Here is a 22431-nt window from a genome sequence, read left to right on the forward strand (position 1 = left end):
CTAACTTAATCAATGTTATCTTAATTTATTTCAATTTTAAACAATGCTGCTTTTTACATTTTTTTGTATTTTGAAAATCCCTACAAATTATTTGTAAAATCTGATCACATCTGACTGTGATGTGTGTGTTTTTAAATCAAAGAGCTTCTCAAGTTTCTTAAGATCAATTATCCTAAAGAAGCTCCTGGGGAATGTGAAAAAATCCTTTAATCATTCGTCTGCCACTCTAAAAAGGTCTCCATATTTCTTCTTCTCTAATTGAGTCTCTGAACAGGATAATCATCGTCTGAGCCTCTGTGTGTGTGTGTGTGTATGTGTGTGATAGCTTCTCACACACCTCTTCTGGCTACAGTTCATAATTATACCTGTCATAGAGCAACAGACAAAACCAAAGTAGCAATGAAACCTTTCAGATCCTCATTTATATTCAGAGCTGACCTTCTTAGTCTCATGACTCACATGACGGCAGCGAACACAAGTCTCAGAGAAATTTACACAATAAGCTCAATTCAATAAACCCATACCCAGGATTAAAAAAAGGTCCAAATAAATGAACCACCTCTGAGAAACAATGAAGTTTTCCACTTTAACCTGTTGCTCATTCAGATCAAAAGTACCTCCTGTTTTATGAAGCTATCTTACACGGTTCTGACACTGAAGCGCTGTTAAAAACGAAACATAACCACTTCTCATTTCTTTGGCTACTATTTTCCAAACTTTAGAGCAATTATCTGCAACAGTTAAAAGCTTCATGAGTGATTTCTGATTTCTAGAGGTCTGATAGTGGGATCAGGAAACAATCATCTCATCCTACATGTCAACAAAACAAAGAAGCCGACTGTAGATTTCAGGAGAAATAGTAATAGGTCAAACACTATTTCCTTCATGGGAGAAGACGTGGAGGTGGTGGAGGATTATAAATACCTCGGTGTTCAACTGGACAACAGACTGGAGTGGAGATGCAACTGTGAAGCCATCTACAAGAAGGGACAGAGCAGACTGTAGTTTTTGAGGAAGTTTCGGTCCGACTACGCACCAACTACGCCAAAACAAATTCCTTGTATGTCCAAAAACGTACACTGATTCTGATTCAGTGTTCAGAGCAAGATGCTGCAGATCTCGCATAAGGTTTAAAAAAGCTCAACCATTCTGGTTCTTTTTGGGGACTGCTCTGGAGCCTTTGGAGACACAAAGAAGGATAATTTCTGTTTTTTTAATGTCCTGTCCAGCAGAGTAACGCTCAAACTTGTTGAGTACCAAGAAGAGGTCCAACAGATTTACTTTCAGAAGTGGAGCATTACGGCTAACGTTATAATGCTCTGCTTGTTATATATAAAAAAAAGTTTAGCAGAAACTGCTTTGGGATTATTTCAATTGCAGGACACAGAGCAAGAAAGAGAGAGAGGTGGGGCAAAAAGGAAAATGAGAGAGAAGGAGAAAAGAATAGAGGAGAGAGAGATGGGTGAAGAGAATACAAGATAACACCCTAGAAGACTGCTTCTACACTTACAGAGACAGACCATCCACAAAGCACAAGCTCCACACACAGCCCCGCCGCATCCCGCCCACTGCCACAAAGTCTGGCGCGACGGCAAGACACGGGCCCTGCGCACCACCACCCCAGCCTCTGCCCACAAGCGCAACAGAGCCGACACCACCGAGCACGTACTCGGGGCCCCCTGACCTCACACCAAGATGGAATAAACTCACCCGGCAACCCCCGCAACCAAACACACAATGTAACCACCACTGCAACAAAAGTCCAAGGAGAAACACCAACCACCTCAGCTCCACCGTCACCACTCAGCCGATTCAAATGCCGGTGGCCACACATCCAAATAGAGGACACAACCCCACACACTGCAACCCCTCCGCACTACCCTCCAGCCTGCTGCCCCGACCCCTCACCAGATACAATAGTTAGTGGAGCAGCACGGCGTCAACCTGCCCAACCACCCGGCCAACGCCAGCCGGCCCAGCCCACCCGTCCATAAGAGAGAAACAAAAAAATTAAGTAAACATACCCCAGCTGGGTACCTGCACCCAGGCCGACCAACCACCCCCGGCCGAGCACAACCCGCCAGCCGCCCCAGTGCAGGTACGAGACGCACTCCATCGCCCCACCCAACCGACTGCAACCGCAGCCTGGCGCCAGGCCAGGGGCCAGAGCTGGAGGAGGAAGGTGAAGTTAATAAAATACACTCCCCTCTTGATGCCATTAAGTGTGCCCACCCCCAAGGCCCTACATGAAAAATGGCATAAGTGACAGTGTCTAAGTTTTACATCAAAATTGGGGCCAAGGCTGAAATGGGACCGTGGAGATGGAAAACCCTCGAGACACACCAATGACGCATCCACACCCCAAGGCCCTACATGAGTGTCTGGTGGGGAGGGAAGGACTGGGGGGCAAAATGCTCTCGAAGGGAGCCAGCTCCCCGGCTGACCCCAATAGGCACCCCAGTTCGCCGAGTTCCAACAGAGGAGTGAGGCACGGCACATCCACCAAGCCTAAGACTAGGGACAGGCACAGGGCCCTGAGAACCGACTGAAAATTGGGAGCAACACCCCCAGCCCCCCCAGAACTGCACAAACCCTCAAACCCTGATCCCCCAACCCCACAAAGAAGGATTCTTGTAGAACATTATGGACAACCCTGAGCACCCTCTTCATGAAACTAAACTTCTTTAACATCACGTTTCACTACTGTCACTCCAAAAAGTCCCGAGTCTCTTACTGAAAACCCCATGCAACAGCAGAACCCATTCTTGGTACCAACATGTAACACAGCCTCTGCTTTCAGTTAGTTTTTCTAACTGAACGTACATGATTGTTTAAAGAAAGGTTTGCAAAGTTAACGTTTAGGTTACATGAAGGCAAACCGGAATACAACTAATTCAACTTCTGTACGTTTATAAAATGTTTCTATAAAAATTAGGGATGCACGATATATCTGCAATTACATCAGTATCGGCCGATGTTAGTCATTTTTCAACATATCGGTATCGGTCCAATATGTAAAACTAGTTGGATTTTAATAAATAATGTTTAATTCCATCTTGTTGCCGTTTGTGTTTGTGGAGCAGGAGGGGAGGGGTATATTGATGCAGCAAAGGATTATGGGGTTTTAAAAGGGTAGGACTATCTATATATATATATATATATATATATATATATATATACACACTTCGGTAAATATCAGTTATTAGCCTAAACAGCAATGTTAATTTTGGACATTGATATTGGCCCGAACTTGCATATCAGTGCATCCATAATAAAAACCTTCCTGTAAGTTCCAGGAACTGATCCTGTAGGTTGCAGGTGAGTCCTGGGAAATTAACCACTACGTTCTGTAAAATAACCTAAAAGCTCTGAAAGGGTAACATGCAAGTTCTTGAAAGTAAGCTCTAGGGTCTGTGAAATTCCCCTACAAGTCCCTCCATAACATTACCCCGTATGTTTCGGGTAACTTTAATGAAGGTAGCCTTTAGGATATTACCCAGTAGGTTCTTGTAAGTCCTAGGAAAGTAACCTGCAGGCTCCAGCAAGGTAATCTCTAAATTCAGGGAAATTATTCTGTAAAATTTGGAACTACCCTGCAAGTTCTGTGAAAGTAACCTGTAAATGCGGTGAATGTTACCAATAGGTTCCTTGGTAGTTCAAGGATATTACCCTGTAAGTTGCAGGAAAGTAAGCAGTAAGCTCCAGGATGTTTACCTTCAAGTTCTGGAAAGTAATTGTAGATTCCATAAGGTAATCCGGAATTTTTGAAAATGTTGTTGAAATTTAATTAGTGAATTCAACCTCACAGTCCGCCTCGGACATAATGACGTTTTGTAGAATTGAATACTTAACCCTTTTGGAGATTGTATGGAGAGATTTTTGACCTCCATCTGTCCTCTGACTTTCTAAAAATGTGTGCGCTGTGATGAGTTGGATGTGATGGTGTGAGCAGGAATTGCTTGTGTTTCTACAAATATCCTGGGATTTCTGTCTTTAACTGTGTAACTCCCAAAGAAACTAGACCTCTGTGGAGTATCTATCCTGATGGAGCATCACAAAGACACAAAGGCAGCTATTTTGTTTCTTCTTCTTTTGCTGACCTCAAATCTGCTTCTACAAAAGCAATCTGTACTAAAAAATTAAATTTGAGGTCTGTGTGAGTACTTTTAAGATCTGGTGAAAAGCTCCAGTAAATGACCCTGTGGGTTCTGCGTAAACCTAAAGCAACCTTTAGGTTCCAGAAAGTGACTATTAGGTTCCACTGAAGCGTCACCTTTATGAAAAACTTCTAAAACAACTTACAACAGTGAACGTATCTTGTTTAAATATTCTAAAAAAAAAAGCAACCAGGCAGTTTGTAATGATCATTGTTTTACCATGTTTAAATAGTTTCTTTAAAAACAAACAGTTTTTTCTCATTTACAGAGACAGATTTCCATAAATCACAGGTTAAAACATTCATTTCCTAAAGCTCAGCTGCATTTTAAATCCAATAAACTCAAACACAACAACAGAGCTTCAATCAATATGAGTATTTCACCTAATGTATTGACACCCTGCTACAAAACTTTATGACCTTAATGCGGGCAGGATTTACTACAGTAATATGGAAGTAGGAAGCTTTATTTAAAACTTCAACTGGGTAACAAACAACAGAAACCTAACTCGAGTGAATTTTCACATCAGGTGAAACTGGTCGTCTTTCCATCCAGGCCTTAATAAAATCAGATACTGATTTTAAAGCACACGGAGGACAAAGAAGCTGCCATTTTCTGCCTACAGGGAGAAGTGACCAGAAATGGAAGAGATTCGGCCCATTGAGGGGATATTAACGGCTGCTTTCGCTGATTTAGTGCCGGAGAGTGTCAGAGATGGATGGGGGACACCTTCGCTGTGAACTCAAGCATTCGGTGGCTTCATTGTGAAGGAATTAAACTGTTGCAATGGAGTCATTTTGGCAGGTCTAATGGGCCCCAAGTGGGCCAACCAGAGGAGAATATAAATGATGGATGAAAATATGAGGTTTTTGACTCCAAATGTCAGGAAAAACAGACCCTCATGAAAATGAATCAAAAAGGTAGAGCAAAACTAAAGCAAATATTAATACCTGAAGGATAATCACATTGTACACAGGAATATAGGAAAATATGACATACAGTCCACAGCGAAGACAAACATTTGTTTTGCATTAAATATCTTCAGTAAATCAAGTAAACTTTTCTGTATTCATCACCGTGCACAAGGAAAGCAGATTGAGTTCCCACCCAAATAATTAAAGCAATTCATAAATATTTCACATTATAATTACCATGAGAAACTGAACCAAGGAGCAGTTAAAAAACTATTTAATTTTCAGTTTAGACAGAAATGCAGCTACTGTAGAAAAAAAGAAAGATTTCTGTTAAAGATGTGTTAAACAGAGGCAGAGATTAAAGTTCATAACATTCAATCCTTATTGTTACATCCTAACAACCAAACACAAACATTTATACAAACTTACACCATAGCCATATTGGTTTAGATCAAAGCATTTTCATCTGAGAGGATCGTCCAGTCAAAGTTCAAGAGTTGAAAATTGACTGAGCTTGAGGCGTTTTGCAAAGAAAGGACAGGCATTCCGACCAAAGTCGGGACAGACGTGTCCGGAAAAGACTCGCAGATGTACTGTACTTGCAGTGAAAGGTGGTTCTACAAAGTAATAGCTTAGGGCTGCACGATGTTATGAGGATCTGCGATAATATTGGTCACTGTAGCGTTAAGGTAACTTTAAAAAAATGTTGATGTCTTTCTGCTTTGGGAAGCAAACCTAGATCCCAGATAATGAGCAATCTATTCAACTACTGGACTAAACAAGGTTTTACTCCAAACATTGCTTCTGGTTGACGTCTGCTGTTTGGCATTGAATAAAACTAATGCCTGTTTCACACCGCAGGATTTTATGCCAATTTTGACCCGATCTTCCCCAATCGTCATGGTGACTCTTAAGATAATCTTATGAGATATTCCTGCTGTGTGTGGTTTGTTAAGAGTGATCTAGTCTGCTTGGAAGGACGCCGGGACCGCTTCCACCTCAAATCAGCGATATTCTACATGTTGGATTGTCTTGGCCCAATATCCTACCATGTGGGTTGTTGCTGAGGACAAAGAGCATGCAGCCTGTTCAACGTGACATGTAGCCAATCAGAAACTATCGTTGCTTCTTCTTCGTCAGCCATGTTCATTTACTGTGAACTCATGTTTGATCTCGAGAGGTTTTTACCAGATTTCCCATCTGACATCTGAATGTTTGTAGTGAAATCTCTTGTGTTGTGTTACCGTGTGGCTGGACACAACGCACTGTAAGACCAAACTTGTAATATCTACGATTTTTTATCATCCCGTGTGGGGTCTCTCAGGTTTTGAAAAATCAGCAGACAATTTGAAAACCCTGCCGTGTGAACCAGGCATTAGTTGTAGTTACTTAATGAATTGATTCTCTTTTTAGGCTGCATTACACAAGCGACACTAATTGTACTGCTTTGCAGCCTGACACTAAATAAAGCCATAGATTGGTTGGATGCATAGTACTTACATAATTAACATTTATTGCAATCTGAACACTTCCTGCACACAGTGATACTGTGATAACGATACATTGGGGTTCAGGGGGAAGGAAGTTTTGCACAGCAGTGTAAATCCAGCCTAAGCACCAGTTAAGATCATTAAGATGTTCCATGATAAAACTGGAGTTGGACGATAAACGAAAATTAATTATGGGAAGGACATAGCAGATAAAATAAACATTGCTTTCCTCAGATATTATCGACCTGTAATTATGCAGAGACATGAAGTTACATGGATCTGAATTCAATTCATTCTGACAAATAAGAGACCTGCAAAAGAAAATTGGTAAATTCTCAGTTTATTTTGAGTTATTCAAACAGCAAACACCAAGCAAAAATCTGTTCCACTTGATACAAGTAAAGATTAAAGACAACATGATAAATCCTTAAGCATTAATTTAAAAAAAGGAACAGTGTACATAACCACAGAAATCTTCTCAACATGAGCTACAGGAAAGCAAGCCACAGGTCCTTTCCATTCATCTGAAACAAAACAGTTTCATGAAATCTTCTTCCTCTCAGTTAGATCTTTGCCATGAAGCACATCTGAGTGTTTACCCTGACCATAAACTCCAGCTTATCTTGCAGATATAAAGACTTTAGAGGAATGCTCACAAACAGCGAGATAACCTGAGCAAAGTGGCCATGTAAATATTTGGGATTTTGGTGATAAATGGAGAAAACGCGACTTTTAAACAACAAGTCGTCAGGAAAGTTGAGGTCAGAGCTTTGGGAAGGCCATTCCTGAAGCTTAACAACTGTCTAGTTTATCACCAGACAACACCATGGCGCAAGATATATATATATATATAAAGTCCAAACCCAATATGACATCCATGCTCATGATGAGTGTGAGCAAACACTTCCATGAAGCTCTACACACCAGGCCTCACATTTGTCTCCCAATCTGATCTGTAACACCTTAGATCAGTGCCGGCACACTGCTGAGCATGACAAGACATTTTGAGCCGTAAACATTTATGGAAAAAGAAGACATGAGATTCTTTCACACTTGTCCTGCTGGGAAAGTTTTCCAAAGATGTGCAGCTTGTCTATCATTCCCTATCCTCTCTTGTCAGACTATGAAAGCGGTCAGAATTATGTTTACTGTTACGTTCTTCCCCTCACCACGGCGAGAACAGTCAGCCTGACAGATGATCGAGTCCCCAGTCTGTCTGCTTTATTTGACAGGAAAATAAAATAAGAAATGAATACAGAGTGAGAATATATTTTTAATAAAACTATCTGGGTCACTAAGAAAATATAAAATCGTGAACAGAAAACCTAAAATTTACAGCGCTTCACATAAGGTGGAACCAAGAGACAAAAGAAAAAAAACATCTTAATTCACTTTTATTGGTGCAAAGATGCTTTTTATTTCTTGAACATTTATGATGTTAAACCCCAACAGCAGAAGGATTGTTAGCATTCTCAAACAACTCAAAAAGGAAATATTCTTTAATTTCAATAATCAATTTATTAATATTTATTAATGAACAGTTTCTACTTCCAGCAGCCAAACATTGTAGCTGTGAGCCAATATCAATCTCTGATAAAAAATATTACTGTTATGGTCGATAACCGATGTTACATATATTATATATTTCTGTGCCATTTTGACATTGTGAAGAAATGACCACAGGGCTGATACTGCTTCTCTGTCTTAGTTAAAACTACCCAGAATCCTGCGCTGCATCACTATCACTGTTATATTTATTTATATTGTAATATTTACCTCAAAAGCAAGCAGCAATGACCCTGATCAATAGTTTTTGATATTTCCGAAATACTTTCTGGGCTTTTTGTCAGACTTTGGCTACGTTCTTAATCATATTTAGGCCAGACGAACCATTTTTTTTTTTTTTACTCTGACCTCTGAACCATTCAGATGCAAAATGGTTCCAAAAGACTATGGGTGAACAGTGCCCTGTCAATATAAAACTAAATCCCTGAGCCACCGCTGCGGACCTTACTAAGCCCGCCGTCGTAAGGTCCTGTTTTTAATATGTAGATTTGAGTGTGGATGTTTCACTCAATGATTGGTGGACCCAGAAGAAAGACAGATGCAGATTGGTTACTTAAAAGGTGTGAAGCGCTTGTGACAAGGGTGCCCAAATCCTGCAGAGCTACTATCCTGCAGCTTTTAGATGCATTCCTGCTCCAACACACCTGAACTAAATGGCTGAAGTCCCTCATCATCATTCAGTCATTCAGACCTGCAGAGGTCTCTTGACGAGCCATTCATCTGATTCTTCATTCTGATGCTCTCCGGGACTGGAGTTGGACATCCCTGCTGCATGTAAACATCGGTTTTGTTACAGTATCTCAAAAAATGAGTACACCCCTCACATTTCTGTAAATGTTTTATTACATCTTTTTTGAGACAGCAGTGTAGATGTGACACTTTGAAGTAATTTTAAAGTTTTAAAGCGGCCCAGCCTGAGTGCCAACTTGAATCTAATAGGGAATGGTGGGAGCTAAAGCTTAGGGTAATGGCAATGAGGCCTTCCAAACTCAAAGACTTGGAGCTTATCACCAGAGACAAATGGTGGAAATACCAGTGGAACCATCCAGAAAGCTGGTCGGACATATAAAAAGGCTTTTAATGCTGAAATGGTAACACAGATTTTTCCACTGATTTCTGAGATGACCATTTTATAAAAGATGCAACTAAAAAATATACACTACCTTCAAAATTTAAACTCCTTTTAGTTATTGTATCTTTAGAGAGATACCTGCCTCATTTCCCTTCAGAAACACATTTGTTGGTTGAATGGAAATAATTTTAATGTAAATCTGCCTTGGGTATGAATAATTTTCAGATTCACTTTAGTTCACTGCACATCATGCTGCTACGATCAGGAACAATGAACAGGGGACTAATAATCCAGATCAGTTTTAAGAGATTTAAAAAATAAAATAAAATTACTGGGATTTTCAAACTTTTCCTAAAAATTGTTTTCTTCGAGTGTTTTCTTGCCGACTCATAGATTTAAAACAGGATTGACTTTTAAATCTCTTCATCTTTATTTCTCTGCTGAAAATGAATCATTCAACTTGTTTTCTCCTCACAGTAATCTTCTAATCAAGCTTAATCCTTTCCACTGGACCCAACAGTTATCGGCTGATGGGACTGTCGTTTCTCTCAGATTTAATGTCCGGAGCTTACAGCTGAATTTCACTTTGCCTCAGTTTCTTTTATCTTCATTGGATCCAGACATGGACCCTGTTCCTCGAGCCTCTGTCAGGGTTAGGTGCCACATCCGGGTTTACCCAGAACCTTCTCATTAATGTCTACTCGCCTGTCTGCTGTACAATGAGATATGATTGGGACATAAATTGTTTTATCCTGGAACAGAGACTATTTTCTCCTTGACAGCCACAGACTGTCTCTCTCTTGCTTTTTCATTTGATTGGTTTAAGAGCTGAGGAGGAAGGAACAGAAGGACACAAGATTTAGTTACATACCAACATGCCGTTCTTCTGTGTTTAGATCTACACTAAACAAAATAAACTTCAGTTAGTGGACCAAGCAGGCTTTATCACCAAGCTGCAAAAGGTCCATAAAGAACTGCAGGTTTAAATATAGATGAATACCTAGGCAGTGTAAATTTACAGGGCCGACACCGACAGTAAGGAGCTGCCAGGGACATTGACATGCAAAGGCTTGGCCGAGTATCTGAGGAATATGAGAGCCGATCGGCTTGGAGCAGCTCTGCAGAGCGCTGATGGTAAGTGTGTTGATTAGATAGTACGAGAGCAAAAGAAATCCTGTTAGACTGTGAACTGATTCACAGCCTGGGGCTGGTTCTGCCACTGTCACAGAAGGCCCATCTGGGTTGACGTTAACATGCAGACTTCCACCCGGGTCTTGCAGGGGAGGATTAGCAATTGTTAAACTTACTTTGCACGTTGTTTTGCTGTGTTTTGACTCTCAGCTTCAGTTTTCAGTCACCTCTACCTTTTGAAATTGGAAATGATTTGCTTTTTAAACTGCTACTTCTATACAGGGTTTAACTGAAGGGAAAATAAGTCGCTGAAGTTGGTGCTGAACTGAAAAATGTTGTCCTTGTGAAAGCAGAGATGCACCGATTCTTCGGAGGGCGACTGGAATCATACGATTATTGGCTTGCAAACAGACCAGCAGGTCTGGACCTCAAACCCACGATTTCTTCTCTATCCGTGTCCAAAGTATTTCCACATGTCCACGTAACACTTATCTTTCCCCGCTGAGCTCGGCCTTTCTCTTTCAAATCACTTTTCAATAATACAAGTTCTTCTAAATTTCTTCTACAGTGGTATGTTGACATCAGATTACCACAGCAATGTTCTCTTCTGTAATGGTAGTTAGCCTACCAAGCTAACTGTGCAGCCGTTTAATGATAGTGTACTGAAACCTTTGGTTAGAAGCGAGTAGGTTAGAAAAGTCACGTTTGTCACTGTGGAGCAGGGGTCTTCGTGTCTAGTCCTCTCCTGCAACATCTAGAATCATCCCTGCTCCAACACACCAGAAAGAAATGAATGGCCTCTTTACCGGGCCTCTGCAGAACCTGATGACATGCTGAGGAGATAATTAAGCACTTCAGGGTGTTAAAGCAGGGATGCAGGGTTCCCTTACCTCACCTAAATTTAACTCATGTAGACAGAATCAGAAAGACAAAATCTGAACAAAACAACCCAATCAGAGTACTCCAAACCGTTTTAAGATGCATTTCCATCAGGGTCAGGCTTTACAAACATGCATTGGTGCAACCACTTTTCTGTGTTGCAAACATTTAGCAGAAGAGTTGGCTAAATCCACAACCCCTAAAGCTCAGTGGTTTGGGCCGAGTTCATCCTAAGGTGAGGAGACCAAATGAGACGGATTGCGGTCAAAATCAGATTCATCAGAAGCTTCCAGATGGCAGTTTATTCAGGGGTGACATTTTATCTGTCAAACGTGCCGGCAGCGATCATTCACCAAACGTACTCCACGAACCAGCCCGACATACTTTAATATAAAAACCAGGAGCCTAATCAGTTAGGAGGACGGTCAGAAGAAAATGAGGAAATGTATCAAAGCTTATTTGATTCATCATTTAGGACGTCTTCAGTCAGTTCCCTGTCAGAGAAGCAAGGAGCCCCTTGCAGCTTTTTTGTCACGTCACAACAGCAAACCTCAAAGTATTCTACAGGATTTTATGTGACAGACAAACACAAAGTAGGCAATCATTTTAAAGTGGAGAGAAGATTACTTTTTAATGAACAAAAAAAAAAAAAAAAACTGCAACATGTATTTATATTCACCCCCATTTTTTAATCCAGCGCAACTATTCGCCTTCAGAAATCACCTACTTAGTAAATTGAGTCCAGCTGTATGCAGTTTAATCTCAGTTTAAAGGTGTTACTCAGAGAAGCAGTCAGGAGGCCTGTGGGACCTCTGGAGGAGTAGTAGAGATCCATAGCTCAGGTGGGATATCTGTTGACAGGGAAACTATTAGCCATGCTGTACAAATTCAGTTACGACACAGGTTTATTAGATAAAAACAAAGATAAATCGTGAGATTCGGCTCGATTTGCATAAATTTATCAAGAATACTGCACGATGGTCACGACAGAGGTGCAGGGGTAAAGCACACGACCCATGTATGGAAGCTACAGTGCTTGATGCAGCCGTCACAGGTTTGGGTCTCGATAAAAAAAATGAAACACTGAATGAACGAAAGGAATCATTTAACAATAGGCCAAATGCATCTAAGAATCAAGTACAGTTACATTTTAATTCGTAACTATTCTTGACAACTCATGGGATTTTCCATCAAGACATAATAAAAAAGGTCTTCACCCCTGCTTGAGCATCAGTTCCAAAATAGATGCGCAGCATAGAAAAACTGTAGTATCGGTCCGAGTCCCGGTCCGGGTAGTATTGATGGCTAGAAGATGACTGCTTGTGAGAGGAAGGAGAAGAGCCCCTGGGTGGCGGGTCAGACCGTGGTTGACACCAGCTAGAAGGCTACAATATGGTCACTACAACAGACTGATGCAGGAGCTGACGCTGGAGGATGAGGACGTTTCTGTTTCTTGGTCAAGATACTGCTTCACGAATCCTCACTGTCTTAAGAATACACAAACCAATTAGAAATTGGTTATGATAAGATCAACCTATGAATTTATTAAGAATCAACTGAGATTTGTGGATTCAATTTAAATTCAAAAATACTTTATTAATCCCGAAGGGAAATTAAATTCGGGATTCGGGAGTTTTGTACCAAAGTTTTCGAACAGCTCAGAACTTTGGCAACCAAATCCAGAAGAATGGAAAGAACTGGCTAAGAATAAACTAAGAATCAATTACAAGTTCAGGAACTTATCATTCAACTAAGAATCCTGAAATAGTGGTATAACTATAATAGTGGTATAACTCTGCGCATCACCCTTAACATACCATTCCCATGGAGAAACATGGTAGTGGCAGCATCATGCTGTGGGGATGCTTTTCCCAGATCTTTTTGTTCCACAGTTTAAGTAATGTTTAAATCTGATTGGTCTGATTTATCTTGGTTAAATGTTAAAAATCAAGTAGTTTTCAAGCATTTTCAGGGTAGATTTGTTTAGATGATCTGAAACGTATCAGGCTGTAGGCTTCATCATCAGACTCCACCACTCATTCCTGTTCGGAATAAGAAAGTATTGGCAACCATTCGCTAATGCCTAAACTTATTTGTAACCTTGACACACGAATGTTTTAAAAGTTTACCCACCCTTGGTAAAATGTGCAGCTTTTGAGACTTACAAAAATGAGACTATGACGAATTATTTCTAAACTTTTTTGACATATACGACTGATTTCCCTCAGACCAGCCAGCGAAGCGTCTGTGGCGAGGAGAATTAGCAGATGCTTCGGCACTGATGAACCGAGTACAACTTTAGCGTTACTGAGTGAAATCTAGAAACAACTCGCCCAGATCATCTTCTTCATGCGCTGGTTCTTGGTCAAGACTTCAGCACTGCTCAGATTCACAAACTGTTAGAGGCTTTCTGAGAACCCACAGAATAAAATGTCCATTTTATTTAACTTTTGTATTAAAACAACATTTATACACAAGTTTATATGTTTTAGTTCATATAAAAGCCGGAATCATCATTGCAGACCTTAAAGAAAAAATAAATGGATATCAGTAAAGCCAGTAAAGTCTGCTCAGCGCAACTCTAAAAAGAAAAACCCTTGTTTTACAGACCTTCTCATGTCTACTCAGTCAACAGTTCACACCTATGAACCTCATTTAAGAACCGTGACCACATGGGACCCGAGTTCCTCAACCATAAACTTGTTAACAAGGTAAAGAAATAAAGACCGGCAGGATGAGAAGCAGAAACACGCTAAGATATTTCAGTCTCCCCTAACAGTAATCTTCTCATCTCACCTCACATAATCCCACTTTCTCTTTTATTGGCTCATTTAATGCCTATGAATTCAAGAAAAAAGCTAATTTAAAAGTTATGTGCTATGAAGTTCTCTGGAGATGCAACTTATCTGAATTACTGGGCAGGAAATACACCCATATTGTTTCATCATGTTCTAGTGATGGATTTTTAAAGCTGATCTACAGCTTTTGCACAAATCTTCATATTCAAACTTTCTCAGATTAAAACCGCAAACCTAAGTGCATTTTATTGGGATTTTGTAAGATGGACCAACACAATGTAGGACATCATTATGAGGTGGAAGGGAAATGATTAACTCTCCTGGGAAAAAAAAAAAACTATTTGGTGCAACCAATTAGAAACCTTCATAATGAGCTACAACAACATTTAATTTCCCTTTGGGATTAATAAAGTATTTTTGAATTGAATTGAATTAGAAGTCAGCTAATTAGCAAATAGAGTCCAGCTGTGCATAATTTAATCTCAGTATAAATGCAGCTGTTCTGTGAATGTCTCAGTGGTTCGTTAGAGAACCTTACTGAACAAAGCACCATGAAGACCAAGGAACACAGCAGGCAGGTCAGGGAGAACGTTGCAGAGAGGTTTAAAGCAGGGTTAGCAGAGCTCTATTCAATCCACCATCTGACAACTGAAACAATAACAAAACAAACAAACCTTTCAACAACCTGTACACCAACAGCTGCACCTCCAGTCACCAGTCTGTCAAGCTTCTGAAGTTTGCGGACGACACCCTGATCGGACTCATCTCTGATGGTGACGAGTCCGCGTACAGATGGGAGGTGGACCATCTGTTGGACTGGTGCAACCAGAACAACCTTAAGCTCAACGCTCTAAAGACAGTGGAGATGGTTGTGGACTTCAGGCAGAACCCAGCCCCACCTGCCCCCATCACCCTCTGTGACTCCACAATTGGCACTGTGGAATCTTTCCGCTTCCTGGGAACCATCATCTCCCAGGATCTCAAGTGGGAGCCAAACATCAGCTCCCTCATCAAGAAAGCCCAGCAGAGGATGTTCTTCCTGCGGCAGCTGAAGAAATTCAACCTGCCAAAGACTATGATGGTGCACTTCTACACAGCCATCATTGAGTCCATCCTCACCTCCTCCATCACCATCTGGTACGCCGCTGCTACAGCCAAGGATAAGGGCAGGCTGCAGCGTGTCATTCGGTCTGCTGAGAAGGTGATTGGCTGCAGTCTACTGTCGCTCCAGGAACTGTACACCTCCAGGACCCTGAAGCGGGCCGGGAAGATTCTGGCTGATCCCTCCCACCCCGGTCACAGACTCTTTGAGACTCTCCCCTCTGGCAGAAGGCTGCGGTCCATCCGGACCAAAACCTCACGCCACAAGAACAGTTTTTTCCCCCATCTGCCACCAGCCTGGTTAACAAAGCCCGGAAACCACCCTGACATTCTCCCTTTTCCCCCACACCCCCCCTTTTTTTGCTGACAGGACACCTGTAACCTGTAACTCTATGCGTTACATTAACGCTCAGCTTGGACTCCTGCTTTACTTGCACAATGATCACCTGCACTGTTGTATTGCTCTTGCATCGTATACTGCTCTATATTTACTCTCACTCACTTAAAACTGTGCACATATATTTATATTATATTGTAGATATGTTTGTACTGTTTAATTTGTACTGTATTGCACCGACTACGCCAAAACAAATTCCTTGTATGTCCAAAAACGTACTTGGCAATAAAGCTTTTCTGATTCTGATTCTGAACAATGGCTTTCATCGTTGTTGAAAGAAACTCATAAGAAGTCCTGTTTCAGGTTTCCCACAAGACATGTAAGGGATACAGCAAACATGTAAGGAGCTCGGGGTCACGTGTGGTTTATATTTGGCTTTAGATCAAAAGTCATGTCCACGTTGGCATGCACTTTACACTGCAGGTCACAGCAAACACATTTTACCTACACTGAAACACGGTGGTGGCAGCATTTTGCTGTGGGGCTGCATTTCTTCAGCAGGGCAGGAAGCTGACTGGAAGCTGGAGCTAAATACAGGACAGTTTTTATACCATTCTGGACATCTGAGCACAAATTATTTACCTTGTTGGGTTTTATTACATGAAACAAAATTAGATTAAACTCAACCTCTGATTTTCAGTTTGGTGACAGATTATTTCACTTCTTTTTTTCTTTAATCTAGATTATTTTAGAACAGCTGTTACACAGACTGGTCAAATTAGAAATAGATTATTCTTCACTCAAAGATGCTTTAATGCAAAGTCTGATCTGCTGATAAATTCAATTTGCTTGTAAAAATAAAAAACAGGTGTGTCAAAACCTTGTTCAATAAAGGTCTAAAAGGCCAGAAAACAGTGAAATTGTAACTGTTTTAATGTGGGAAGATGTTATCTAAATATAAATAAATATAAAAAGTCCTCTCTTTATTCAGAAATGTAAAATTTTGCACAAAAGCTCAAAGTTACAGAGGCCTGGAGACTTTTAGCTCCGCCCAAATATATGCAGAGTTTGAAAATGACGAACATTTTTCAGGACTACACAGGATCCCTGTAATAATGTTCTGCTCTGATCGGGATGGTATCCTGCAGCAGCTTGATGTTCAGCTTCAGTGAGTGAAGACACAGATATAATGATCATGCACGATTTTACAAAGAATTACAGTTACAGTTTTGAATAAATGTTATGTTTTACAAAGATAGAGAGTGGAAACCCACGCATTGTTGAGTAATGTCCCCTTTTTCCACGCCTTACGAGTACAAATCTATGCTTCAGCTGATTAGTTATGTCCAGAATGGCCTTAGCTGTACCAACTCCAACAAATAAAACACATTTTAGTCATCCAGTTCAAAAAGAAGTCCATTCAAACCTGCACACAAACACCTCTATGGTTACCACCTGCTCTCAGGGTGTCCGGTTACACCAGAGCTTCCAAGAACGGATCTAGAGTTTATACTCGAATGCTGCTGTCCAACATCCCAGCTGATGATGTAAACAACCAAAGCTGCTTCCACCCAACATATTGGAGCTTGTTATCTCCAAGAGGAGTCATGTACACGAGGCGTGGGCGTGCACCACAGAGGTAAAGCCAATGTAAATAGCCTGGTTGCCTTGACTCTGACTCAGTGGGCCAATGATTTAACCTCAGTGCTCATCCAGTAAGTGAGGTGTCGCTTTGGACCAAGCCACCTCTGCGCGGGGACTCACATCTGAGAAGAGTTTCATTTTTCACTATGAAATTTAAGCCTTGGCTGTGCAAGATCTGGAGGCTAAACACTGAACTCAACACACCATGCATGTTGATTAACTGATTTAAACTACAATAATTACAGTTTAGTATTTAGGTATAGCAACCACACCTGACATTCTTAAATGAGTGTGTCATTATAATCTAGCAACAAGCAATATTAGCAAGACCTCTCCTACTGTGTTCAATACGCCTTGGAAATCAAAGCTCAGACCTGATGATGATGTCCCAAGATCTGAGTGGGCATCAAAGGAAAAGCACTAATCTGGTTTAAATCATGTTTGTCTGACAGATTCCAGTTTATGTTCATATTAAAACTTCTGCACCAGAATTCATTTTGGAGTACCACAGGGCTCCGTTCTTGGACAACTTCTCTTTATACATTCTTACATTCGATAAAATGATGAGTCAGCACGGGATACATTTCCAATGTTGTGCCGATGATTTCTATATTTACCCATAAAGATAATTTATCTTAATTAGTTTTAACATCGAGAATCTCTGGAAGACATACAAAGTGACATAAAACATTTTTCCAACTTTTAAACTTAGACAAAACCAGTCTTTGGACCAGAACATCTGAAGAACAGACTGCTTAGTCAGTCCCTCACTCTGGAAGGCATTTATTTGAAGAAAACCTTGGTGTTATCTTTGAAAATCCCGTTTTAAACAGGTTTCTAGGACGTCCTCCTTTTACCTGGGATAAATTGTCAAAATTATGAGTATCCTCTCAGAGTGACACAGAAGAACTACACCATGCATTTACTTCTAGGCCTCGAGGATAATTAGGATTAGTGTGAATTGGTTTTCATTGGATCTGAATCTGACTTTATGATTAGTTAGCACTGGAATAAATGGGACTGATGTAAATTTGGACTGAAATGAATTCTATACAAGAGGAAATAATGTAGACCCATCTTAAAAAGAACCATAAGTTGACATTTGTTATGAATTGGTTATTTAAAAATAAACTGAACTGATTTTATTTTATTTTATTAAACTTGCATCTGATGCTCCCTGGGTTCATTATGTTAAACCTGAGAGGGGGTCCGCCCCAGACAGTTTCGGCCCTGGAGTAGCATAAACCTCCCCACCTTCCTCACCATGGTCCGACTCTGGACTCAAGCAGGAACAGCTAACAATATCTTATTGCTGTTGAAAGATTAGTACGCTGACAAGGTTCTGGCTCGGGTCCACCTTTCTTCCTTCACTGTAGCTGCATAAAACTTTAATGTTCCCAAATATAATTTAGTGATAGCTGGGAATCCTCCCTGCCTTTGTTTTGGTGCTACTTTTTAAAGTTGCCCAACAGAACAGCGAATATTTTCAGGTGAATACGTATATTGTTACACACCTTCCCACAACCCAAAGACTGAACCCAAACTACATTGATCAGTTGTCAAATTTAGGTTGTGTTTGTCATCTTAGTTCACAATTAGTTAATTTGAACATGTCCAGAACCGGTTTTGGAGTCCTTTTCAGTGATGTCCAGAGTCTTCAGCCATTTACTATTGGTTCATTGCATAGGTGCATGACATAAATAGCTCCATTTGATGACCAGATTAGACACTGATTTTTGTGGCTCAGATGGAGGCCACTTGACAGCAATGAACACAGCGTTCGTGTAGTATTTTCTCTCAAGTTTTACAGCGTTGCGATTTAATAAATTACAATTTGTTCATAATTTCTTTATCAAATGGGTTGGAAAAAGTGCCAATATTAGGCAGTACGTTTGCCATGCACTGTTGTCGTGGAGACGGAGCTTTGTTTCATTTGGCTCAGCTCATTTTGAAGATCCTCTAAGAAACAAACAAACATGGGAAAGGTAAAGAAAAAACCTTTATTCGATTGGATAAACCTTTTTTGGTATTAACTGACATACTCCTAAACAGTGACATAAGTTATGTCTTTCTCATTTTGAGCAGACTATTTACCTACTGTTATGCTGCATTCGCTTTCCGTAGGAATTCGGAATACCCATAAGTATTTTCAGGCGTTCCCAGTCAGAAAAGCAACAACTCCACCTGACGATGGAAATTAAACTGGGAGAGCTCACCAAACAGGCTTCAGGTCAGCGTCCAACAGGGCAACAAAAACTTCTGATAGTTTTTATCTCTTTAAACCAGTGGTAAACAGCTGCTTATAATCGCACGTTTAATGCACAATCCATGGTGTAAAAAGCAGCCGTTATTAACTGGATAAAGTATCTGGTTTTACGCATCGGAGAAAGTGTTCACAAAGCACTTTGTTGGTGTGAAAAACAGCATTCTGGTGGATTTTAGTTACCCGACTTCTTTTTTACATAATTTCTTATCCAGACTTATTGGGAAACCGCCGACCTGTGGCACCCACGGCTTGCTACAGCTTCGTATTTGAAAACAGAAACACGCTGCTTACCTTCACTGCTTCAGCGTGGGTGACTTTGTCGAAAACTTTGTCGTTAACTTTCATGATCTGATCACCGATCCGGAGCCCCTGTTTCTCCGCCAGGCTCCCGGGCTCCACCAGGGACACGTAGATCCCGACTCCGTGCTCCGAGCCGCCGCGGATGCTGAAGCCCAGGCCCTCGTTGCTCTTGTGACGCTTCATGTTGACCTGACGCAGCTCCCCGGGCGGCTCATGGATGAAGTTCCGGCCCAGCAGAGGCACCAGCGGAGCTGTCCCGTTGCTGCTGGTGCTGAAGCTGTCCGGGGATCCCCGCAGTGCCACCTGGAACTCGGGGTGGTTGTTCGGCGACAGGTTCCCGGGGGGCGTCGGGCTGGCGCTGGGGAAGTCTCCCGGCGGGGGTTCGGCGTGGCCGTTGTTTGCAACTAAATCCGACTTTAAGTAAAGCCCCTCCGAGGTGTACTGCTCGAAGAGGAGCTGGTCGGAGCGGGGGATCACCAGCCGCAGCATGGGCAGCAGTTGCCGCTTGCTGGGCGCGTTGAGGATCACGTTGAGGGTCTGCACCAGGTCGTACACGTTGCGCTTGGAGTGGTAGACGTTGAGGCAGTGGATGAACTGCTCCCTCTCGAAGTCGCTGAGCAGGAGGTTGAGCGCGTTGTGCAGCTTCCGCACGTTGGCCGACAGCGTGCGGGCGCTGGAAGCCACCGAGTTGGCCGAGGAGCTGAGCGACATGCGCTCCAGGTCGGTGCTGCTCATCCTGGCGGCAGGACCGGGACACGGCCCCACAGCGGTGCGGTGCGGGGGGTTAGAGGGCAGGCATTCCTGGCTGGAGGAGCGGGATCGGAACGGTTCGAGGCATCAGGGGCGCCGGAGAAATCCAATAATCCCCATAAGATCCGGTTCTGACAGAGATGAAGCGATAAAAGTTTTTTCCGACTATTTCAATATCAGAAAATATTTTGAATTCAACCTAAGCTGTAAACTTCAGTTTACACGCAGAAACGGCGTCGCAGAGAGCTGGAGAGCTTAATGGGCCACGCATAAGGCTCTCAGTGTCAAGCTGCCGTGTTATTTTCCAGGAGGTCAGGTGGACACCGAGCCGCCTCTTCTCTGGTGTCTCCCTCCGACAAAAGCTCCAGAAAACCCGAACCTTCCAGTGTATCCTTCCAGTTTAACAACACAAACTATCCATTTCTTCTCTCCAGAAACAAAAACTTATTTCTCTCCACTCGGGGAGTTAGTAGCATCCCGATCCAGCGGCCGGTTTCAGCTCCTAAAACGACCCACAGCCGCGGAGGTGGGAAATCCACGCGTGTAAACTGAGCGGCGTCGGTTTGTGGGTTTTCTCTCGGAGAACAGCTGCGCTGCGTACGAGCTCCGCGGACGTTACTACAGCGACTGAAGACCAAAGAAGCGCCTCACGCCGTCATCAGTGCGGAAATGACGCAGCTCAACACAGCCAATAGGCGTCTGGCAACAGACGCTTGTGGCTCGGACATCAAACAACTGACAAAGGACTACAAAATAAAACGATTTAAAACAGTTTTAGAGTCTAATAAGCAGACAAATAAATGGTGTTAATGACATTTGGTTGAAATTAAATTCAGCCAATTTAAAAAAAATTACCTGCTCAATAAAACCAGGAACATTTTTACTTCCAGTATAATTTTACTCCGATTAATTTGAGTAGTTCTCAAATTCTGTCCATTTTTTTGTATTAGAATAAACTTTAGATCCAACGGAGTATAAAGCTACATCCCAAAAAATTACAATATTATGAAAAAGTTCAAACTTTCTGTCACTCATTTCAGAAGGTGAAACTCATATTATATAGGTTCATTACATAATAAAAATACCTCAAGCCTTTATTTGTTGTAATTTTGATGATTATAGCTTCCTGATAATGAAAAAAAACCTCAAAATTCAGTGTCTTAGAAAATTAGATTATTACATAAGACCAAGAAAAACATGATATTTTAAACAGAAATGTCAGGCTTCTGAAATGTATGTTCATTGCTATGATTGTCTGGGGCTCCTTTTGCATGAATTACTGCATCAATGCAGTGTGGCATGGAGGAGATCAGCCTGTGGTTCTGCTGAGGTGTTCAGGAAGCCCAGGTTGCTCTGATAGCGGCCTTCAGGTCGTCCGCATTGTTGGGTCTGGTGTCTCTCATTTTCCTCTTGATAATACTCTATACATTCTCTGAGGGTTTCAAGTGAGGTCCAATTGCTGGCCAATCGAGACGTGCCAACTTGAGCCTCAGTCCACTTCTTGAATGATTTTGCTTAATAATCCTCTCAAGGCTGAGTTTCTCCCTGTTGCACCTTTTTCTACCACACTTTTTCCTTCCACTCAACTTTCTATGAAAATGCTTGGATACAGCACTCAGTGAACAATTTGACTTTTTGTGACTTGTTTGTGACCGTTTTTCTGGACATCTGTCAGGGCAGCAGTCTTCTTCATGATCATGTAATCTACTCACCCAAAATGAGAGACTCTTTAAAAAGTTTCAAGAAAGGCTTTGTAGGTGTTTTGAGGTAATTACCTGATTAGGATTTGACACCATTAGTTTCCCATATTTAACTTTATCACAATATTCAAATTCCTTGAGAAACTGAATTTTGGGGTTTTATTATCTGGAAACCATAATCATCTGAAGAAATAAAGGCTTGAAATATTTCACTGTATGCTTAATGAATCTATATAAGTTTTACTTTCTGAAATATTGTTTAGATGTATCTGTATATCCAATTAAGGTTAAACACCTACAGTGCCTCCCCTTTTTTCAACAGAGTT

The 22431-nt window shown here is 41.5% G+C and overlaps 1 protein-coding gene across 5 annotated transcripts in view; it reads right to left on the reverse strand.

Moving 5' to 3' along the window:
* The window catches only part of whrna (whirlin a), a 213493-nt gene extending 192454 nt beyond the window's left edge, over positions 1-21039 (reverse strand). For 3 of the 5 annotated variants that reach the window (XM_047373388.1, XM_047373385.1, XM_047373387.1), the window contains exon 1: positions 19647-21038. In XM_047373388.1, the coding sequence (XP_047229344.1) occupies positions 19647-20390 (744 nt within the window). In that variant the 5' untranslated portion in view covers positions 20391-21038. Of the gene's footprint in view, positions 1-19646 lie in introns of all 5 variants that reach the window. The other 2 variants (XM_047373386.1, XM_047373384.1) reach the window with 1 other exon arrangement.
* Positions 21040-22431: the final 1392 nt, after the last annotated feature.

The sequence above is a fragment of the Girardinichthys multiradiatus genome, chromosome 8, assembly GCF_021462225.1.
Source record: "Girardinichthys multiradiatus isolate DD_20200921_A chromosome 8, DD_fGirMul_XY1, whole genome shotgun sequence".
NCBI classification, from domain to species: Eukaryota; Metazoa; Chordata; class Actinopteri; order Cyprinodontiformes; family Goodeidae; genus Girardinichthys; species Girardinichthys multiradiatus.